This window comes from Amblyomma americanum, chromosome 11, assembly GCF_052857255.1.
Source record: "Amblyomma americanum isolate KBUSLIRL-KWMA chromosome 11, ASM5285725v1, whole genome shotgun sequence".
Classification (NCBI taxonomy): Eukaryota; Metazoa; Arthropoda; class Arachnida; order Ixodida; family Ixodidae; genus Amblyomma; species Amblyomma americanum.
This window is the reverse complement of record NC_135507.1, coordinates 30976727-30997322: the sequence shown is the minus strand read 5'-3', so window position 1 is coordinate 30997322 and position 20596 is coordinate 30976727. Positions and strand designations below refer to the sequence as shown.

The 20596-nt window shown below is 47.7% G+C and overlaps 1 protein-coding gene across 6 annotated transcripts in view; it reads left to right on the top strand.

The window, feature by feature from the left end:
- The window catches only part of LOC144111067 (1-phosphatidylinositol 4,5-bisphosphate phosphodiesterase delta-1-like), an 89215-nt gene extending 72631 nt beyond the window's left edge, over positions 1 to 16584 (top strand). For 4 of the 6 annotated variants that reach the window (XM_077644196.1, XM_077644199.1, XM_077644194.1 and 1 more), the window contains exons 3-18: positions 2339 to 2615; positions 3792 to 3921; positions 4618 to 4733; positions 4813 to 4882; positions 5304 to 5391; positions 5483 to 5600; positions 5715 to 5800; positions 7698 to 7818; positions 7940 to 8025; positions 8761 to 8843; positions 9350 to 9421; positions 10579 to 10672; positions 11354 to 11539; positions 12089 to 12252; positions 13241 to 13376; positions 13909 to 16584. In XM_077644196.1, the coding sequence (XP_077500322.1) occupies positions 2339 to 2615; positions 3792 to 3921; positions 4618 to 4733; positions 4813 to 4882; positions 5304 to 5391; positions 5483 to 5600; positions 5715 to 5800; positions 7698 to 7818; positions 7940 to 8025; positions 8761 to 8843; positions 9350 to 9421; positions 10579 to 10672; positions 11354 to 11539; positions 12089 to 12252; positions 13241 to 13376; positions 13909 to 14147 (2066 nt within the window). In that variant the 3' untranslated portion in view covers positions 14148 to 16584. The remainder of the gene's footprint in view (positions 1 to 2338; positions 2616 to 3791; positions 3922 to 4617; positions 4734 to 4812; positions 4883 to 5303; positions 5392 to 5482; positions 5601 to 5714; positions 5801 to 7697; positions 7819 to 7939; positions 8026 to 8760; positions 8844 to 9349; positions 9422 to 10578; positions 10673 to 11353; positions 11540 to 12088; positions 12253 to 13240; positions 13377 to 13908) is intronic. The other 2 variants (XM_077644198.1, XM_077644197.1) reach the window with 1 other exon arrangement.
- The last annotated feature ends 4012 nt before the right edge of the window (positions 16585 to 20596 follow it).

Genomic DNA, 20596 nt, shown 5'->3' with positions numbered 1-20596 from the left:
AAGAAGAAAGGAAGAAAGATATGCCGTAGTGGAGGGCTCCGGAATAATTTCGACCACCTGGGGATCTTTAACGTGCACTGACATCGCACAGCACACGGGCGCCTTAGCGTTTTGCCTCCATAAAAACGCAGCCGCCGCGGTCGGGTTCGAACCTGGGAACTCCGGATCAGCAGCCGAGCGCCCTAACCCCTGAGCCACCGCGGCGGGTGTCTATAGACTGACTGAATAAATTTTTGCGAGATCTGTGGCGAGTCGACCATGTCAGGCATCACAGTCTTCGTGACTCTCTGTACTGTGAACGCGCCCTAATACTTGCATGCGTACGACACCGACACCCTCCTTCCTCGGAGAAACAGTGGTTTCATTGAGTCGTTTCTTTTTTTCATGTAAAGGAAAAACAAAACGTGACGTCCTCATATGTCATTCACAGTCATCGCACCGCCGGCTCTCGGGATGAAATATTCAATAAGGGCGTGTCGAGGCCTTGTCCGCTGCGTCGGATATTTTGTTCAGGGAAACAAAGGAGTCTCCTTGCGAACATGGTCAATAAGGTAGACGGCTGATAACTATTTATGGGTCATTTTCATCGCTTCCGGGCAGTGGTTGCTCATGAAAATTGTGACAAATATAACATACGTAATTTTTTTTTCCGTGCGGCAGTCTGTGTCATCGTAGACCTGAACATGGTTCGGCGTATACTGGCGAACCTGTAGCGAGGGACAAAATACGGACACGCTACGAAATGCTTAAATTATCCAGAGCACGTAAAGTATGGACGAAAACATTGGAACGAAAAAAATCTAACATTTATTTCATGCATACATTCACTTTTACAAAATGAGAGCAGCTGTGGCTCTCTTCTTTTTCACGTAGTTTTTTTTTAGCTACCCTATGTGTTCAGCTCGACGCGCAAAGTTGTCTCGTTCACCTTTGTAATTGATGCGGTGCATGACCTCAAAAAATCCTTACTGATATGATTTAGCATTCCTTCGGTTGGTATTGATTTAACATTCCTTCACTTGGTAGGCCGCGAAGCTCCATCACGGCGGCTGCATTTTTATGGAGGAAAAACGCTAAGGCGCCCGTGTGCTGTGCGATGTCAGTGCACGTTAAAGATCCCCAGGTGGTCGAAATTATTCCGGATCCCTCCACTACGGCACCTCTCTCATCCTTTCTTCTTTCACTCCCTCCTTTATCCCTTCCCTTACGGCGCGGTTCAGGTGTCCAACGATATATGAGACAGATACTGCGCCATTTTCCTTTCCCCAAAAACCTATTTTATTATTATTATTATTATTATTATTATTATTATTATTATTATTATTATTATTATTATTATTATTATTATTATTATTATTATTCTAACTCTGGCATTATACACGTTCTGCTCAGCAACTGACCAATTTGTCGATAATTTCCAGAGTGGACGTGTTAGCGCGCTGCCTAATGTGTCGCTTTATGTTTGCCAAGTTTGCATTTGTATGCTGAGCCACGTCAGCTTTATGAAAGGAAACACGCGATCGCGTGCCAGATAGCCTCGAACCCTACTTGTTGCGATACGCGTTTGCTCCTTTCAGAAACTGAGTGTGAAAAAGAGGCGCGATACTCCATTGCCAGAAGCAGGCAAGGCAGCAGAACCCTTTCCACCACGTTGCGAAACACGGCTGCCGTGTGTCGCCAAGTAGGGGGTTCGAGAGTATCTACCACGCGCTTCCTCGTTCCCTTTAATAACGCTGACAACAGTACATCTTTTTACTGCGAAAGCACAACTTCACGAAGCCTAATTGGCTCAACGAGTTTGTGTGAAGCTTGACCATGAAGGTGACCTTAGCAAAGCCTAGCACAGCAACAGTCCATGCGGAAATAAAAAATATTGCCACCATTTGGCTCCGAACCCGCGACGGCGCAAACCGATGAGCTTCGCTAGACACTGCACGAGGGCACTGTGCTATTGCCGTAGCCGATCATGCCTCATGTTTTTGTTGTCGTTATTGTTGCCTTAGTCACACTGCAACGCGCTCTTGCGCTGTGCATTGCACATCGCCATCTTCGTCAACTTCTGTCTACGGTGCAAACTGATGAGATCAGTTTAACCTCGTTTAGAGCTTAACCTGAGTCTAATACGAGTACATTCGCCAGACGTGCCGACGACCCAGCAAAGGAAACTCATGAGCCAACCAAGCTAAACACATGCTTTCGCACGTATACTGGATTTAGCAACGTTAAAACCCTACCACTTTCTTTCATAAAGCTGACGACGTGGTACACCTTGGAGCTGCATGTCCGCAGATTTCTCCGCCAGGGGTTATAAGTAATGCTGTGGCGCCGTTGAATTCAGTGGACATCTTCGAGGTGGAGGAGGTGCGCAAGGGGTGGAAGACGGACGTCTTCAACGGCGTGGAGCGAAAGTACCGGCGTGGCGAGCGCAAGCACTACCTGCCCTTCGGCGGCGTGGACATGCACGAGGACCGCTGCTTCTCGCTCATCCTGTCCCCGAAGCACGAGACGCTGGACCTGGTGGCGCGCAGCCCCAACGAGTGCGACCTCTGGGTGCGCGGACTCAGCCACCTGGTCGCCAACTGCAAGAACACGCGCAGGGACCAGGAGTACGACAGGTATGACATGCAGGCCTCGAATATGCCTACCAGTGTTGCAGAGAGAGAAACAGAAGGACGGAAAAGCAGGGGGAGGGAGGTTTACTAGGCGATGTCCAGTAGGCTACCGTACACGTGGGAAGGGGAACAAAGGGGGGGTGGGGTGAAAAAGAGGGGCAACGAAATAATGAGTTTTTCATGTGTCCATCGACCACTATGACAAGAGGACAGAGGACGCACACTTTAAGCTTAAAGTTTGTACTCGGGAAATCAACCCTGAGTCCATTAATAACTTCAGGAGCACCTTCACCGCTTTCCTTTGTGATGAAGGTTTACTCTGGAATACCACTACTCCGGAAAGAAATAACTCTGGAATACCACTGCACTAGATTGATGAAATGCTATAGGTATTCGGTTTTAGTGTCTTCGTACACTCCAGACTACTTCGGTTTCTCCTGCTGAATGGCCGCAATCATTTTTCTGTTTTTCTATTGTGCTGACGCAGTACGCAAAAGGGGGATAACCGTATACACGCTTTGCCTAAAATGGATATATGCCACCGTGTCGGGATGGCCACTATCGCTGTATTTTTGTCATGGTGCTTCTGCTCACCTGTTCAGTACTTGGGCGCACCTGCAAAAATTGAGCAAAGGCCAGGAGAACCAGGTTTCGAAAAGGGGGTCTCGTTTTCGTATGGGCAGCCACAATCTTCATTAGAGTAGGGTTACACAGGCCCCTCACTACTCCGAGAACAAAAGACCATGTTGGAGATGACGGCAAGGACAAGACGTGGTGTGTGGAGGGTAGGGTACACTCTAAGCAAGAACACGCCTAAATGGGAGCAACAAGGGAGTAAGCTGTCCTGTATCGCACTCCATTTAATGAAATGATGTGGGCTAAAGGGGGAGTTTACTCCCTTTTTAGTCCTTTCTGTTTGCTGTGTTAGGTGGGAGGCGTACTTGATCTTGAAGAAGCTCTTCCCAGGGGGGGAAGACCGTGACTGTCGGTATAAAGGCGACAAGCGGGCTGGGTGTTAACCTGAAAAGAGTGCGTGAAATTAATAACCCATGTAATAAATACATAGTGTAAACCAGTACACCAGTACAAGCGCACATGGCAGACTGCAGCTTTCGAAACTCGCAAACAGGTTTGGTGCAGCGGATTTGTCGTTCTACTAAGCGGTGTCTGCTCGACCAGGTGGCTGCGGGACCAGTTCCAGAAGGCGGACGTTAACAAGAGCGGTGCCCTCAACTTCCAGGAGTGTCAGGGCCTTCTCAAGCAGCTCAATATCACCATGGACAAGAGACACTGCCGGTCCCTGTTCAATGTGAGCGCCTGCCGACGCCAGCGCCCGGTTTGGCCAACGTCGTGTACATGACATTACTGTCTTGCATGGGCAAGCGCTTGTCTGCATATGCACTTACGTACTGCGTATTCTGGAGATACTCATGCACAAGAGTAAAGTATACATGCTTCCGCAGATGTTTTCGGAACTCAGAATCCAGAAAAAGAAGCAAACTTTTCTAGCAGCTTGGGAACACAACATGACAGCGATAGGTGCACTGTGTAAACCACGTAAGGAAGTGCAGAGCGCACCATTAACTTCGCGGATACGTGCTTAGATTGCGAAATAATATTCAGCTTTTTTTTGTTGATTTCGCGTCCCGAGAACTTTCACGGGCCCGTGTACATTGCCGGCGCTCTCTGAATGCAAAAATGTGTTTAGTTGTATTCGGAATTTGGCCGTTCTCGAAGTGGCTGTGCATAAATAGACCTGTTTAATTGAACAACAAACAAATAATTCCTTCTTTTCAGAAAGCCGTGTGCTGGGGAGAGTACGTAACATTTCGGTCATCCGTCTTTCATAACTTTCATAACTTCCGTAACTATTGGCTAAGCTGTATTGTTCTTACATTTGGAAGCGCATTGCGCACTAACATTAAGAAACGATCTCGTAGCTATTGCCTGTACTGATCAGTTATGTGACAGCTTTTCGAAGCATCGCCTTTCTACCCGCTTACAGGCGGCCAATTTCAAGAGGCATAAAGTGGACGGTGAAGACGTGTTGGACCGGGAGGAATTCATCGCCTTCTATCACAGCCTCCTCTCTCGACCTGACATCGACGCCGTCTTTAAGACGTGAGTCCGCTTCGTCTTTTTTTCCCCACTCGTTTACTTGAAAGGCTAATAGACGCGATCACCTGTTATCGCGACCTAGGTACGCCGGCCATACCATGAACGTGATGGGCCCAGAGCAACTGCACAAGTTTCTAACGCAAGAACAGAAAGTAAGTACAAAGGCTTCAACGAAGCATTCACGGTGAGCGGCTAATTCGTTAATGCTGTATCATTAGAAGCCTCATCCAGGAAAAAAATAACAAATTGGCTGATTGGCTTGAGGGAAGGGCTTGCAGGAAGCAGACCGGAAGTGGCATCACTTCCGGTAAAGGCATCAGCAGCTTCTAATGCTATCGCATTGCCAACACACAGTCGATCCTCGTTATAACTAAGCGGTTTATAACGAAATAATGGATACAACGAAGCAATGACAATTCTCCTTGGAAGCTCGGTCAACACGGGCTACAACGAAGTAATCGCCGGGCCCCTCAACTTCGTTATAACGGGGTTCAACTGCATATCATAATTAGGTGTCCCTATGAATTTGTTTATTTAATTCCCCCTCCCCCTTTAATTTTTTTCTTCTCGCAGATGAGCGTGTCTCTCGCCGACTGCAAGAGGATCGTTGAAATGTACGAAAAAGACAAGGAACAGCCGCAAGGCTATCTGGGAATTTCTGGTACGTTGTGCTTGCCTCTCGTTATGCATGACTCAGTGCCGTTATACATGAGTCAAGAACTGCAGCAATAATTTGACTTCTCCGCGCTCAGGTTTTCGCGAGATGCTTCTCTCCGAGGAACACGACATCTTCGACGCCAGACACCGGCAGGTCTGTCAGGACATGAACCAGCCGCTGAATCACTACTTCATCGCCTCGTCCCACAACACGTAAGACACCGTGGCCGACTTGATACGCTCCGCCACTAGTGAATACCGATCCTGTACATATTTCCTCGGCTTCTGTCTGTCCTGTAGTGCATTTAATTGACGTCTGACTCACAGGTACCTCGTCCAGGGTCAGCTGGTCGGCAGTAGCAGCGTCGAAGGTTACATCCGGGCCCTGAAGAAGGGATGTCGCTGCTTGGAGCGTGAGTAAAAAGCGCGGCAAATTTGCTTTGAGCAGTACACTTTCTTGAATGCCTCGCAACCAGTGTCTCGGTATTGCTTTGAACATGGTAGTACTCACAAAAGAAATGACTTGATAAGAGCTAGTGCTGGTTTGTATTTTAGCTCAATAGGTTTTACCTTGTTATAACGAAGTTTCCCCGCGATTTCTTCGCTATATCCGTTACTTCGTAAAATCCGTGCACGACCTTTGCCGCTTCTATCGCGTGCCTGCTGGTTTACATGTCACCGTGTATACCGAGGACAGCATAGGAGTCGTTCAGTCGGCCGCTGATCTACAGCGTCGCTCGGTATGAAAGGGAACACGTGAGCGCGTGCGCGTCGGAATTCGCGGAGCCTTGCCGCCGACATATGGAGATACGGGAGTTTAAATGAAAGACGCAATGGGCCGTGTCCACCGCGCAGAACAGAACCGCGCAGCCGTCCCGGTTATCCCAGTTGGTACAGTGAGCGCTCCGGTGAAGCGGTGGTCCCAGGTTCGAACCCCGGACCAGGGCGAATTTTTCTTATATAGGGCCATAAAAGCGTGATGCGAATATGACGTTAATTCACGGCGTCGTCATGTAGTCTTGTTTTTTTTTTTTCACCTGAAGCTTCTTTTTGTAAACCTTATTTTCACGCGTGGCTGCATCTGAATGCTTGCATATTGCCCTTTCACGTTTGTACATAACTTTTCATCTTTGTTTTAAACATCCTACTGTAGTACCGGATGGTGCTGTGGGTCGGAGTTCTTTGTCATATCCGTTGCACACCTCACCATTGAGTCCATTTATCAAAGTGCAGTAATGACATTAGGCCAAAATCGGAAGTATGGTGGCTACCGCCTGTGGATATCGAAACTAACTGCGTACTATTAAGTAATTGATCCAGCGTGGTCGAAACGGCGCAGCCATGGTGTGGCAAAGAAACCAGCGAAACGGATGCAGTAAAATTAAAAACATCGCGAATGATGTCATAGTTGGGCAGGTAAATGAAAACATGCAGCAAGTGACACATTTTAGCGCTTTTCTAGTGAGTGGCAGACGGCAGGCGAAAACTTTTATTTGGTTTTTATTTTATTTTGCTAACCTTTATTTTATTCGCCGTGTATCGAAGTGGAGTTTCGAAAATGCTGTGTTCAGCGGGGTCTGCTGTGGGTAACAGATATAAACTTTTAATTGACTTGACTGTGTTTCAGATTGTAGTTTGGAAGATGCTATGATCAGCGGGGTCTGCTGTGCGTATCAGATGGTAACTTTTATTTTACTTGGCTGGGTATCGAAGTGGAGTTTGCTAAATGCTGTGACCAGCGGTGTCTGCTGTGGGTATCAGATGGTAACTTTTATTTTACTTGGCTGGGTATCCAAATGGAGTTTGGAAAACGCTGTCTCAGTGGAGTCTACTGTGGGTATCAGACGGTAACTTTTATTTTACTTGGCTGGGCATCGAAGTGGAGTTTGGAAAATGCTATGATCAGCGGGATCTGCTGTGGGTATCAAATGATAACTTCTATTTTACTTGGCTGGGTATCGAAGTGGGGTTTTTTATATGCTATGATCAGCGGGGTCTGCTGTGGGTATCAAATGGTAACTTTTATTTTACTTGGCTGGGTATCGAAGTGGGGTTTTTTAAATGCTATGATCAGCGGGGTCTACTGTGAATATCAGATGGTAACATTTATTTTACTTGGCTGGGTATTGAAGTGGAGTTTGTTAAATGCTATGATCAGCGGGGTCTGCTGTGGGTGTCAGATGGTAACTTTTATTTTACTTGGCTAGGTATCGAAATGGAGTTTGGCTAAACGCTATGGTCAGCGGAGGCTGCCTCGGGTATCAGATGGTAACTTCTATTTTACTTGGCTGGGTATGAATCCGGTTACAGTTGACGTCTGGGATGGTCCGGACAACGAACCCATCGTGTACCACGGATACACGCTGACGTCCAAGATCCTCTTCCGGGACGTACTCGAGTCAGTCAAGCTGTACGCCTTCCAGGAATCCCAGTGAGTTTGCGCCACTTTTCGTCACGGACTTTCATTTCGGTCGCTTTTGTTCAGTGCTTCTCAATTCTGGGCTCTGGTGTGATGAATCGATGATTGATCGCCCCCTTTTTCGCTTTTCCAGGTACCCCGTGATTCTGTCCCTCGAGAACCACTGTTGTCTCGATCAACAGAAAGTGATGGCCAGACACCTGGTCGCAATACTGGGCCGTACGTTTCTCTGCGGAGATTTCGCTGTTTCGTGTCCGAACTTCGCAAGGAAATTAGTTAGCTGAGCTTCTTGAATATTTTTTGCAGCTAGTACGCTTAGTTCCGCGTAGCAATAGCTAACATTGTATATTCAGATGCTTTTTAAATATTCTTGTAACTAACTGTATTTTCTCACTGTTTTTGTATATTTACCACTCTCCCTCGGTAATGCCACTGGCCTTTAGGGATAATGTAAATAAATAAAGTAAATAGAAGTACGAAATTACGAGGCTCGCGAAAAGTGACTGCTTTTGGAGACACAGTGTAAGAAAAGGGTTACAAGGAAAAAAAAATGTTTGCTATGGCATGAGTGACTACAATAAAAGCTTTAAATTAAAACCTCGCTTCAGAATTTCGCTTCGACTAAGCAACTGCTAAGCAGCCTGCGAGTAACCCGAGACCTGAGACAGTGCCACATTTGTGGAGGTCAGAAGTGGCCTCGCGGGGACACTGGTACCCAACTCGAGCTTCTTCCTTGCTTTTAGTTGTTTGGAGCCAAACATTGCACGCATCGTTTTGAGGTTGTTTGGTGTGCTTGAGATGAATTATTTCAACGATGCCACAGAAGGGTGTACTGAACTGTTCCAGTATTTTTAAACTCGAATATGAAAATACTTTATACTGCGGCAGTTAAGGCACATGCCCGAGAACGGGATCAGACTAAATTGCTCTAAAAAAGATTTGTGGCTCTTCCAGCTTTGCTATACAAGAAGCCAATTGGAGACAAGGAAACTGACATGCCGCCGCCTTCAGCTTTGCTGAGGAAGGTTCTCATAAAGGTAAGGGGCCCTGCAGCGCCACGACAATTGTTTGTGCACGGCTCTATGATACTTGTGACTTGCAGTGGGCGGTAAAATTTTTATTAGGGCATTTTCTGCATGTGCATGTCCTAGCTATTAAGGAGGAAACATGGCGTAGACACCTAAGGCTCGTTTATAATGCTCACAGTTGGAATGAAACAGTAGCTATCTGCAAACAAAAACGGCGCCACAGAAAAGCATTAGGAAAGAAGTAAAAGAAATAAAAAAAATGGATGAACGGAAGAGCAGAATACTGGTGTGACGTCTGAATTGTTCCGTGCTTTGAATTGCCATTTGTGTTGTTTTGAATTGGCTTGAATTCTTTGCTTAATTTATGTTTTTTTTTTAGTTGGCATACTGGGGCTTGCGAAAAACCTCTGCCTTGGTGCTTTCTGTTGCCTCCTTGTTCTCAATGTGTGGTTCCTGTTGCAGATTTTGTGTGTGCTTTTCGCGTCACTCCGTCCCACGCATTTCGCTTCTTTCAGGGCAAGAAGCTAAACAAAGACCTCTCCTTGGATCAGGACGAGGATAGCGAAGATGAAAGCACTGCAGCCAAAGTAAATACGGCTCCTTCGTCCTTCCTCTCCATATCACTCCTTCAATGAGCGAGTTAACACCTGCTTCGTGGGCTTTGATTAATTAGCCCTCACCTATGTGGTCCTGACCTTTGGAACTATGTGGCCGCGTCCTATGTGGCCCTGTCGTAAGTGGCCCTTTCCCATCTAGTCATGACCTGTGTGGCCCTGACCTTTGTGACCACGTGTGCACAGCCTATGTGGCCCTATCGTAAGTGGCCCTTTCCCATGTAGCCCTGCCCCATTTGGCCTTCACCCATGTGATTATGTGGCCCAAGCCCATCGCGCTCACCCTTTCTTATGTGGCCCTGTTCCTTGTAGCCCAAACCTATGTGACCCTGACCCATATGACTATGTGACCCTAGCTCATGGGGCTATGAACTATGTTGCCTTAGTGGATTGGTTGTCATCCAATCATATGGCTCAGAGCTATGTGGCTCCAACCTATGTGACTGTGTGGCCCTGGCTTATGTGGCCTTAATTTATGTGGGGCTGACCTGTGCCTGAGCCCGTGTGACTTTAGCTCATATTGCCCTAAATCATGTATCCAGGACATATGTGCCCCTGACCCATGTGGCCCCGCTCTATGTGGCACTACTACATGTGGCCCTTGGAGTGGCTCTTCTATAGACTCGGATGATGCACCACGTCTTTGCCCCCATGCAGCATAGAAATTAGGGGATTTTCGCCTGCTTTTGTAACGCAGTACAGCCTTTGCAGTGCACTCAAGTACCAAAAGTTAAATGTACTCGTTGAGGTTAACTGCGGCCATCTTGGAATGGGCTCATTGTTAGGAAGTTCTTAAAAGTTGTTGCTGGTCCTACACTTCTGTCGCAATTTGTAGTCTGTTGCGTATGCTTTGGTCAGTGGCAGTACTGAAATGTCTCGCTTTGTTTGTAATGGTGCGTACTCTTTATGTGCTGCAGACTGCTTGTCGATCAGTGTGGTCGCTTCTGTTGCAGTCGAGATGCAAACAAGCTCTTGCTCAAATTCGGCTTAGCATCGCGGAGAGCTTCTTTAGCGGGTGCACCGACATAAACTTATTAGGCCAGTAATGCCGAGCTGTGGTTCACTTTGCCTCACTAAAAACTCGTTGTCCCCCTCCCACCTGCTTCTCGCATTTTTCCCTGCCTCAATAGCCGTCACATGGGACTGTTTTGGCCGAAGAGCTGTCCGACTGCGTCAACTACTGCAAGGCAACACATTTCAAGTCATTTGAAGAGGCCCAGAAATGTGAGCCTGTCATCTTAACAGTGAACTTCCATTTTGCGCTGGCACATCAGAGTGAATACCACACATGGCTGCTTTGATGAAATGGCGAAACCAGCCGTTCTTTTCTTCCAGAGAATGCATTACTAGGGCTTGCTTTTATTGAGCGATTCGCGTATTGGATCGGTAAAAGCAGCGTGTAAAGTCAACGCGAGGAGGGGGTGGAGGGGGGGAGAGGACCGAGCCTTCCTGTCCATACTGACGGGGAAAGGCGGTACCGGCTTATACCAGGCGATACTTAGCCGATGGCGATTTAAGTGGTGAAACTTGCAGCATTTATGATGCGTGGGCGAATCCCACCCGAAGCGCTAGGAAAGACAAGGACATGAGAACTGGACGGGACAACCGCTACTCGCAGTGATCCACAACAGCGCGACAGACGGGACAGAGGAGGGACACAACACAAGAGCGCGCTGTTATGGATCACCGTGAACACCAACTCGCCCAATAACTGGTATTGTCGCTACTCGCAACTGTGTCTATTCCGAACCTCTTTTCCGCTACAACTAACGCGACGTAATCAATGTTAAGGTGTTATTCACTGCACTTTTCAGCTTCGGTCACTAGTTGTGACAGTATCGTCACCGTCATTGTTGCTTCTCTGACTACCACCGAACCGACGAAGAGTTTATGCTACCGTTTCAGGGCGCTTCAACGAAATGGCCTCCTTCAGTGAAGTGAAGGCCAGCAAGCTGTCGTCGACGCCAGAGGGCGCTCGCAGCTTCATCCGTCACAACAGCAGGCACCTGTCCAGAATATACCCCAAGGGTACCAGGACTGACTCGAGCAACTACGACCCCGTCAAGTTCTGGAACATCGGTTGCCAGATCGGTGAGTTGATCGACCCGAATTAGTGCTCTCTTGTGACCGTTATTACCTGAGAATAAAATGTGTTCCCCAGCGTTGTCTTGAAACCGGAAGCTTGCGTCGTATGGCTACGTGTCAGTAGATTCTTGGCTAATATTTCGCGCGTTATGAAGATTCTAACTGAGAAACGATTACGGATAAGTCTTTCGTAAATGGCGGTTTTGATGCCCTTTTTAAAATCAGGCTGGCGTTCTGGAATCTGGTGTAAGACACCTTCGCCGGATGTGTTAGCAAGAGTGGCTAATCACAGCCTTATAAACTGCTTCTGACGCCTTGTGGAGGGCATACGAATGGCACAAGGAATAAGGGAATACAGCTCGCTGGAAGAAAACCATAAATTTCGTTTCGCTATCTTTTGTTTACTGGTAGTGTTTTGCATCTATATGAGGGCACTGGCAATCTAGAGGAACATTATATTGTCATCTCAGTGTTGCCTTTGTCAACGAGTGATGTCTTGCAGGACTTAGTACCTCTGTGGCAGTTGATGTTTTCATCTTTCCCCACCATTCGCAGTGGCGCTGAACTACCAGAGCTGGGACCAGAAGATGTTCCTAAACGAGGCCAAGTTCTCGCTGAACGGCCGCTGCGGTTACGTGCTCATGCCGGAGTTTCTCCGCAAGGGAGACTTCAGGGTCGACTCGCCCGACCCGTCACTCAAGAAGACGCTTGTCCTCAGGGTGAGGGAAAATAGCCTTCCCGGCTCTATACGCGCCCAGTAAAACAAAGATGCCTTGAAACGCTAGCGAAACAATTTCAACGAGGCTTAACAAAAAACTTTGCGTTAATGATATTTTGCTTTATAAGTGTGTGTGAACTGCTCAGACTACGGCTCTGACTTCAGTCATTTGAATGAAGTGTACCTTTTCTTTTTCAAGTGCCTGTAATGCCTGTTTGTAAGCTATCTGTGATCTCTAAGCGCACAGGTTGTTGACTGCTACCGCGCATGTCAAGTAATGCTGTTTTACCCCGCAATCAGTGCATTATTAGATAGTTTTAGCACCGCCGTGCGGTAAACAGAGTAACTACGGTAACTGCGACCGTACGGAAAATATTTCTGTAGACATGCCTGGAAACGGTAGCAACGGTAACGTGTTGCCATATTTGCCGTAAGGCTGTCCAGCTGTACTAAAACTCTGTAGTCAAGGAGGATGACGTTCTTTACGCTTATCGGCAGGCTGATAGCGAATCAGTTTGGCTCACTAATTGCGCGTTTTACTCAACCAAGTGCCACTATTAAGGTGCGAAGTCATGATGAAGGTTCCGTATGAAACAGACATGATGATTTGTTTTGGGCAGTTCGGAGTGGGTCCGTAGCCTAAAATCTAGCTTTGGGAAGCGTAGTAAAGAAACTGAAACGCGGGCTTTGCGAAACTCCTTCCGCGATTCCGTTTTGATGGGTGGTTTCAAAAAGTTCGTTTAACGGAGTAGCTTCCCCGTGCCTGTAATGCGCACTTCTATATCTGGAGGTATTGAATAAAAGAAACGTGGCCGCTCAGCGTGGTTCTCCATGCAAGCAACCTCAAATGCTTGAGGACCAGGTGGATGAATAAAGCTGGAAAGGTGTTTTCAGTCGGCATACGTACCCGCAGGCTTTCCCATCATTACCTGCCACTGAATTTCTTTTTCTGCTCTCTTTTTTGCCTCGGGATCAAATTCTCATCGCAGATAATCAGTGGCCAGCAGCTACCCAAGCCGCTCGAGTCCACGGACGGCGAAATAGTGGACCCCTACGTCGTCGTCAAAGTCTGCGGGCACCCGCTCGACAATCAGAAGGTCAAGACGAGGTTTGTCAGGAACAACGGTTAGTAGCACTTGAGCCTGGCTTTTGTTCTGCACAACGTGCGCACACTGCTAAAACAATCCGGAACAGCAGTTTTAAAGCGATATCTCTTCTTAGCTCTTTCCTCAGTTCCGCGCCGTCCGCAGCACCGAACTTGGCTGCGCGCCAGTAACGAACTGCAAGACGTGCGTCTGTTTTGACGGGAGCTTGGCGCTCAGATATTTGCGTTAAACACTCGTAACTGTGCTGCGAGTTTTTCAATTCGGGAATAGAGAGTTTTAATCTCACGGCTGCCGTTAGCGCTGCCTGTGGGCTGCCTTGGAGCGAGCACGTATGTCTATGTGTTCGTAGTGGTCTATAGGCACACTACACTCTAAACAGAAAGGCGTAAACAGAGAGTAAGCTGACCTCTAGCGCACTCCCGTTTATAAAGAGTAAGAGGGATAGAGGACAATTTACTCCCTTCTTACTCCCATATAGGCAATTTGTGTTTAGGGTACCTATGTGGGCGCCGCCGCATCTTCGTGACGTCATGGAGTGTTTGCGTGCGCAGGCTTCAACCCCACGTGGGAGGAGAAGTTCGAGCTGCCCGTGCACGTGCCCGAGCTGGCCATCCTGGTGTTCACCGTGAAGGACGAGAGCCGCACGGGCAAGAACATGAAGCTGGCCAAGTACGCCATCCCTCTGGACGCCGTGCGCGAGGGCTATCGTCACGTGCGCCTATACAACAACGCCTTCATCTCGCTCGTGCCGGCCAGCATCTTCGTGCACGTGAGCTTCCGCAAGCCGTGACGTCACGGAGGAGGAGCCCGGCGTATAGGCACACTTCGTGTGCTTCCTGCCTTGCAGTTATTGCTGCCTGCAGAGTGTCTCACTGTGCGCGCCATGTTGAGTTGTATGCGAGGCTCTGTTGTACAGCAATGTCCTTCTACTGCGCGCTGACCCCAGCATGCGTGCGTTTTGCATAGCGCGCGTAAAGATTTGTCGGGCGGCATACGACAGGTTGTATGATGGAACGTATGTCGGCAGTGTGTCCCACCACGCTGCTGAAGAACGGGAGTATGGCATGAGAAGGGAATGCCTCGTTCCTGTTTGCAAGATTGTAAGGGAATCCCAAATCAACCTTCCTTTTTATGCGTAACGCCTCCAGCTGGCTTTACACCAACATCTTTCTGTTTCAGCCTTTTTGGCGAGTTCGTGAAATGCGCTCACCCTCACCATGAGCCCTAACGCTCCTTCGAGCAACCAGAAGGTGGAAAGAATTTCATGTAAGACCTCACCTTTTCTGTTAGCTTGATGGCCATTGCCACAGTTATGAGATGAGGAGTGCGAACTCGACACAGTTTTTTGAAGATGGAGACAGAGACATTCATGAGGGAATATCAGATAAGATACACACTACAGGAACCATTTGTGATGGAATTGAAACTGGATAAATTACTGACTTTGGGAGACCCAAGAATAACATTGTGGTTCTGTAATCTGTGGATCAAACCGAATCATTTATACATTTTAACGCATAGCTGGCTGCATCCCAACAGATGTGGCACTTCGTTATGGAGGTGTATTATATACAGCATTCTTGCCTTCAATGGGATCCCGTTTAATCATTCTGCATTGCTGGTGCCTTCTGCATTGCCACATAATTGCAGCTGCCTTTGTCGTGCCTTGGCATTACACATGTCATTACGCACATTTAAACGCGTTTCTAGCCATATGCATAGGCGTGCAACAAGGCGCAGCTAGCAAGTTTATTTACATGCATCTTCTCATGAACATGGCCGCCAATTTTCGAGAACACATACTCAAGCAGAGGTCTTCAGTTATACGAGCCGTTTTTTTCTTCCTTGGAAGTGAACCCAGTTTGCTTTCTTTGGTCTGAACATTTTTTTTAATGATGCCGAGTAATTATGCCACTACAGAATCTAAACGTAGTGTTTTTAATTCGGTGAACTACAGCAATTGTTAGCAGTCAGCGGTAATATTCAGGTCTGCTGATTTGAGTAAATGCTTATCACACACAACTTAATGTAATGTTATGGCATGCATGTACTGTCCATTGTGATTGTAGTACCAACTTCAGTCATCTGAAGTGGAGTTGCCGTGGACACGGCCTCTTTCCTTTTATGTCATTAGTGCCAAAAGTCATCGTCCGTTGTGCGTGTGGTCGTTCTGTCCTCCAGGTAAACTGGGTTATGCCACTAGAGGTAGCATGTACAGTTGGTTGCACAAGTTTACGGAACATTGCAGCCACTGGGAATGCTGAATTCCTTCTCACACTAAACACGAAGCCTTGAAATCAGTTGTCTCAACCTGCCCTTGCGTTTGTTCGCGACCCATTGCACCTGTCACTTCCCGACTTTCTGTCGATTTCGAAATAGTCTGGATTTTACAGTTGTTGGGTAACAGCTTTTACAATCCCTTGCCCCTCTTCCGTAATAATTAGCACCAGTTTATGCCACTTGAGCATGGCGAAGGCTTACTCACTGGCACCGCACATTTCTCCCCTACCTAGCAGCATGTTTTTCTCTTCAGATATTTTGTTATTCAAGTACAAAAGCATCTTTCTGCAGCATTTCTGTACTGAGAGTGCATGGTTGTTGTTGGTATAAACAATTTGTCATTTGAGATATATACATACATATGTATATGTGTGGCTATTATACACCGATTGTATGCCGCAGCAGACGTTTATATTTTTCGACCGTGGCAGCATACGCTACCTGTCGGTAAGCGATAAGAAAGCGCTTATTATGCATTGCAGGTTATCTGAAGTCCTGATGTAATTATTTCACTGCCTGAAAGATGGAAGTTTTTGCACGTGTCTGATGTTTATTTTACACTTCCCGGTGCATGAACATGACTTTACGTCCATTTTGAATATAAGGAACCTAAATATTTTGTGTATTATCGCCTTTTTTACTATCCTATGTCATAAGAGTTCTTTATTCTGCTAAAAGCAGGTCTTAAGCGATTCTTTCGCGGTTTTTATACAGCTAATCGATGACATATATTTCTTGCGAATCATCTCTACTGTGAAGTTTCTTGCGGGTACAATTACGAAATTTTGTCGAAACGAAAAGGTGCGATGTGACGAGTGGCAGGTCTGTCTGTCTTATGTGAATTTTTTCGCTAGAAGTGAGGATTTGTGAACTCAAGATGTGAACGTAACAGTGTGCATATTTGGTGAATAAAATGTGCCGGAGATGTCCCGCCGGTGCGGAGATTCTTTTGCGCCTTCTTTCAAATGCAGCAACTGAACCCACTTTTATTGCTTCAACAATTGGTGCAGCACTCATTGCTTGTTGTTCGAACTACTGACAGGGCGTCAGCAGCCACAACACCAGGATGGTTTGTGTACTCGCTTAGGTTGCATGGTATGTAGGAACTGGCTGGCGAAGCTGCACATGAACATGCACATGAACTGTGATGTACTTCCAGTGGAGAGGGGCCTGAGCTAATTTCGACCACCTGAAGTTCTTCAGCGGGCACTGACATCGCGCAACTCAATACAGCCATCCCAGCCGTGGGATTTGATCCGGCGACCTTGCCGGACATAACGGTATGCAAAGGACTTGTTGGCCGGAGATACTGTTATCAAGGTCCATGAGGAACACGTGGAGTGAGTGCCCTCTATAATCGAGCATTTGTGGTCACGTGATCGAATATGGCTATTGCGGGGGCATACTAGTTGTTATCGACCTCGCTTCTTCGCACCGGGCAAGAACAAGAAGTATGAGATTTTTTTTCCATCAGTTCTCTAGTCCATTCATCTATTTTAATAATGTTGCCCAGTGAGTGCTAACCAAGAGACTCAAATGGTGATTGTGAAGATTTGGTGGTAATGGCGAAACGGTAGCTTGGAGAAAGAGCGCCACGGAACGTATTATATTCTGCATGAGGTTTGATTATGGACCCATATTCTTAAGAACTTCACCACAGGGGAACCGAGCATTGGTCCAGGGGGAAGCTTGTACCCACCTGAAAACCGGTGGGTACGAGACAGTACAGGAGATCTAACCGGCCCGTACCTCTCGCATGCTGAGAAGAGTTAGTGCGGACAGCTGTGGCAGTATTTGAAGTTGCCGTTCGGTGTACGTAGGAGAACAAATATCTCTGCTAGGGAATCCGGCAGCACTCACACTGTGTTGTCCCAAGCCCTAAAACTGACCCGACGGTGAAGACGCTAAGCCTACGTCTGGAGTTTTGAACTGCGTCACACGGCAGTGAAAAGGAGGCCAATGATGCCGGCTGCAATTCGGCGGAGAGGAACATACCCTGGGCCTTCTCAGACCTTCTCCCTGATCAAGGACCAAGCCGGCTATCCGCTCGCAGCTGAGAAAGTTCAGGACAGTGGGTTTTCGACCATCTTGGGAGTTCAGGGTATTCAGCAGACTGTATGCAAACCGCCTCGGAGCAGCCTCCGCAGGTCAGGATGTGATTGCCGAACAAAACGATCTAGATCTTGGGTACGCCTGCCGAAGCGATTCGGGTGTCCTTGAACATGCAGCGCCCTCTCTTGGGTGGCGCATGAAACCTGGATAGCGCGCGCCACCAGGCGAAGAAAATAAAGACGGCACCTGGCCGTGGCTCGTGCAGCTACGGCTCGCAGTTCTGTTCTGGTGTCAGTTCGCAGCAGCGGTCTTGTTCCTTCGCTCCTGAGGCGTTAAGCCTACAAACGTATGCGAAGCACAGTCGTACCGAGTAAAAGGCATGCCTGATTCCAAAGCGATGGCGGTACAAAGACAGTACTTTCATGGCCACGGTATGCGGCCGTATTAGAGAAAGAAGCAGCAGGTGTCGGCGGCTAATGAGTCAATGGTGGCATTGCCAAGCTTACCGCGTCTGCTAGCTTTTTATCCTGAAGCGACACCGAATTCGCCTTCCTTTGAGAGCGACAGGTACGATAATTACTGAGCCGGAGTACCCGGGTTCGAACCCGGCCGCGGTGGCCGCGTCTTGGGGGAGGCGAAACCAAAAGGTTCCCGTGTGATGTGCGATGTCAGTGCACGTTCCCCAGGTGGTAGAAATTATTCTGGAGCCGAACATACGCTGAAAGCTGTGGGATGAAATGTGCGCCACAAATGTCAAAGCTGCTGTTAGAGATCGTACGTCAAACGTTGTGACCTACCCACAGTAGAGATAGAGTTGAAAGAAGTCAAAATCACGCCCTCACCGTCAGTTAGGGTACCAGACATGACTACCTAAGAGGACGGCTGTAACAATCTCACGATTTGGAAACTGAACGCGGCGACAGAACAACTAACGAGAATGCTGAGAAGAATCACCAGGAAGAAGCACCGAATGAAGGAGCATAATACCACTCCGCTGATTCAAGGTTACACATTCGCTCGCCTAACACATGCTACGCGGAAATCACGAGAACATAGTAAACTGGATATCTTTCCCAGGAAAGCATATAAGCAGGCACGGCTAAGTACATAAAAAGAGAAACTGTTAGCCCTCAGCCTCCACAGTACATGGAAAGAGCTCGCACAAACCCAGGTAGCTGCTCAAAGGTATGAACACCCGCAGAGGCCGCCAACTTCTTCACCGACCAGGATGCACCGTGCAAGCAACGGAATTAACTATAACAAGGACTCTACTTAAATGGACACCCCGAGAGACATCGGAAGTAACATAAAGGTAGCAGCAATCCTACCCAGCGTACACTCCGAACAGCACGAGGGCCGCAGACAAGCAGGGGTACAAAGACTGGATAAAGTATATGGACAAGACGATAAGACGCTCTACACAGACGCTGCTGACTACAAGGAGAAGAAAGCAACACAATAAATTAGTGATCATCCTCTCAGTTCAAAGCTCTGATACTTCACAGGCAGAGGAGATCGCAGTAGTTCTGTCTATCTCCCAGATGAAAGCCACTACCATAAGCACGGGACTCCCAGTCGGCATGTAGAGCGTATCTAAACGACAGGATCTCTCGAAAAATACTACACAAACGGTCCAAAAATGTAACAAATTTCTGTCGTCCTCTCCTTACGACAGATTTTTCTGTAGTATTGCAAATTTGTCTGTTGTTGTGACAGAGCTGGCTCTGTCGTTACGATAGGATACTGTTCAATACTACAGAAAGTCCTGTTGTTGCAAGAATTTCTGTTGCCAGGTCCCAAAATACTACGGGAAAAGCTGTGACAACAGATAATTTTGTGTGGTCACAGCCCTGCGAATCAACTAGCAATCGCAATGTGACAAGCCTGGCACCATTACATGGACTCATAGACTCCCCGGCTTTAGCGGGAACCTCGTGTCTCACAGTAGTGCCCCAAGAGATTGCTAACCGGGTCCCACAAGAAGATGAAGCGGGCGGGTTCATACCACTAGCCACATTTCGGGACATCACTTAACACTACAGGGTATCCCGTAGGACATACCACCGTGGACACAAGAAATAATATTACGACAGTTGCAAACAGGCACCTATCGCAACCCAGAACGACTACATGTCAAGTCTCCCGCGTAATACAACGCACACTGCCCTCAATGGGGCGAAACATCCACATTATACCACATGGTATGGCGTGTCAAAGAAATAAAGCAACAGGCCGAACCCTCGATCCGAAACCAGACAAGTGGTACAGTGAGCTGACCAGCTCTGACCAGACCGCCAGATCACGCTGTCGAAAGGACCCGATGGTCGGCAAGAACCAATGGGGTCCTGGACTGAGTACACCGCCCACGTGCCCTCATTGCCCTCATCGTGTAAATAAAGCTCCTCCTCCTCCTTCCTTCATTACGGTGCCCCTTTTCTCTGTCCTTTCTTTCACTCCCTCCATCCCTTCCCTCGCGGCGCAGTTGTGGTGTCAACGGAAAAGCGAGACAGTTACATCCGCCTCCTTTTCACAAAAGCAATTTTCATTTTCAAGTACGATATTGAGATCAATATCAACTCGCTCCTTCTGAACGCTCATCATCAACACACAGCCGCATTATAACGCTTATGATAATTCACGTTGGTTTGATTAATTGAAGAGTTATCCTTCCTTCGCCGCGCCTCTGCCGGTAGCTTCCCCACATACTGAGTGAAGATGTACCAAATAGCGAGCTCCACGAACTTCAGCAGTGTACTGACATACCCACCTTATGGCGCACTGCAACTCCTCGACATAAAACTACCACTTCAAGAAAGGAAGCAGATGAAACAAAAGATGACGTAGAAGAAGAAGAGATCTCGTGCGTGAAACGCGTGCCTCGCGAACCGTGGCACGAGAGCCTTTCAA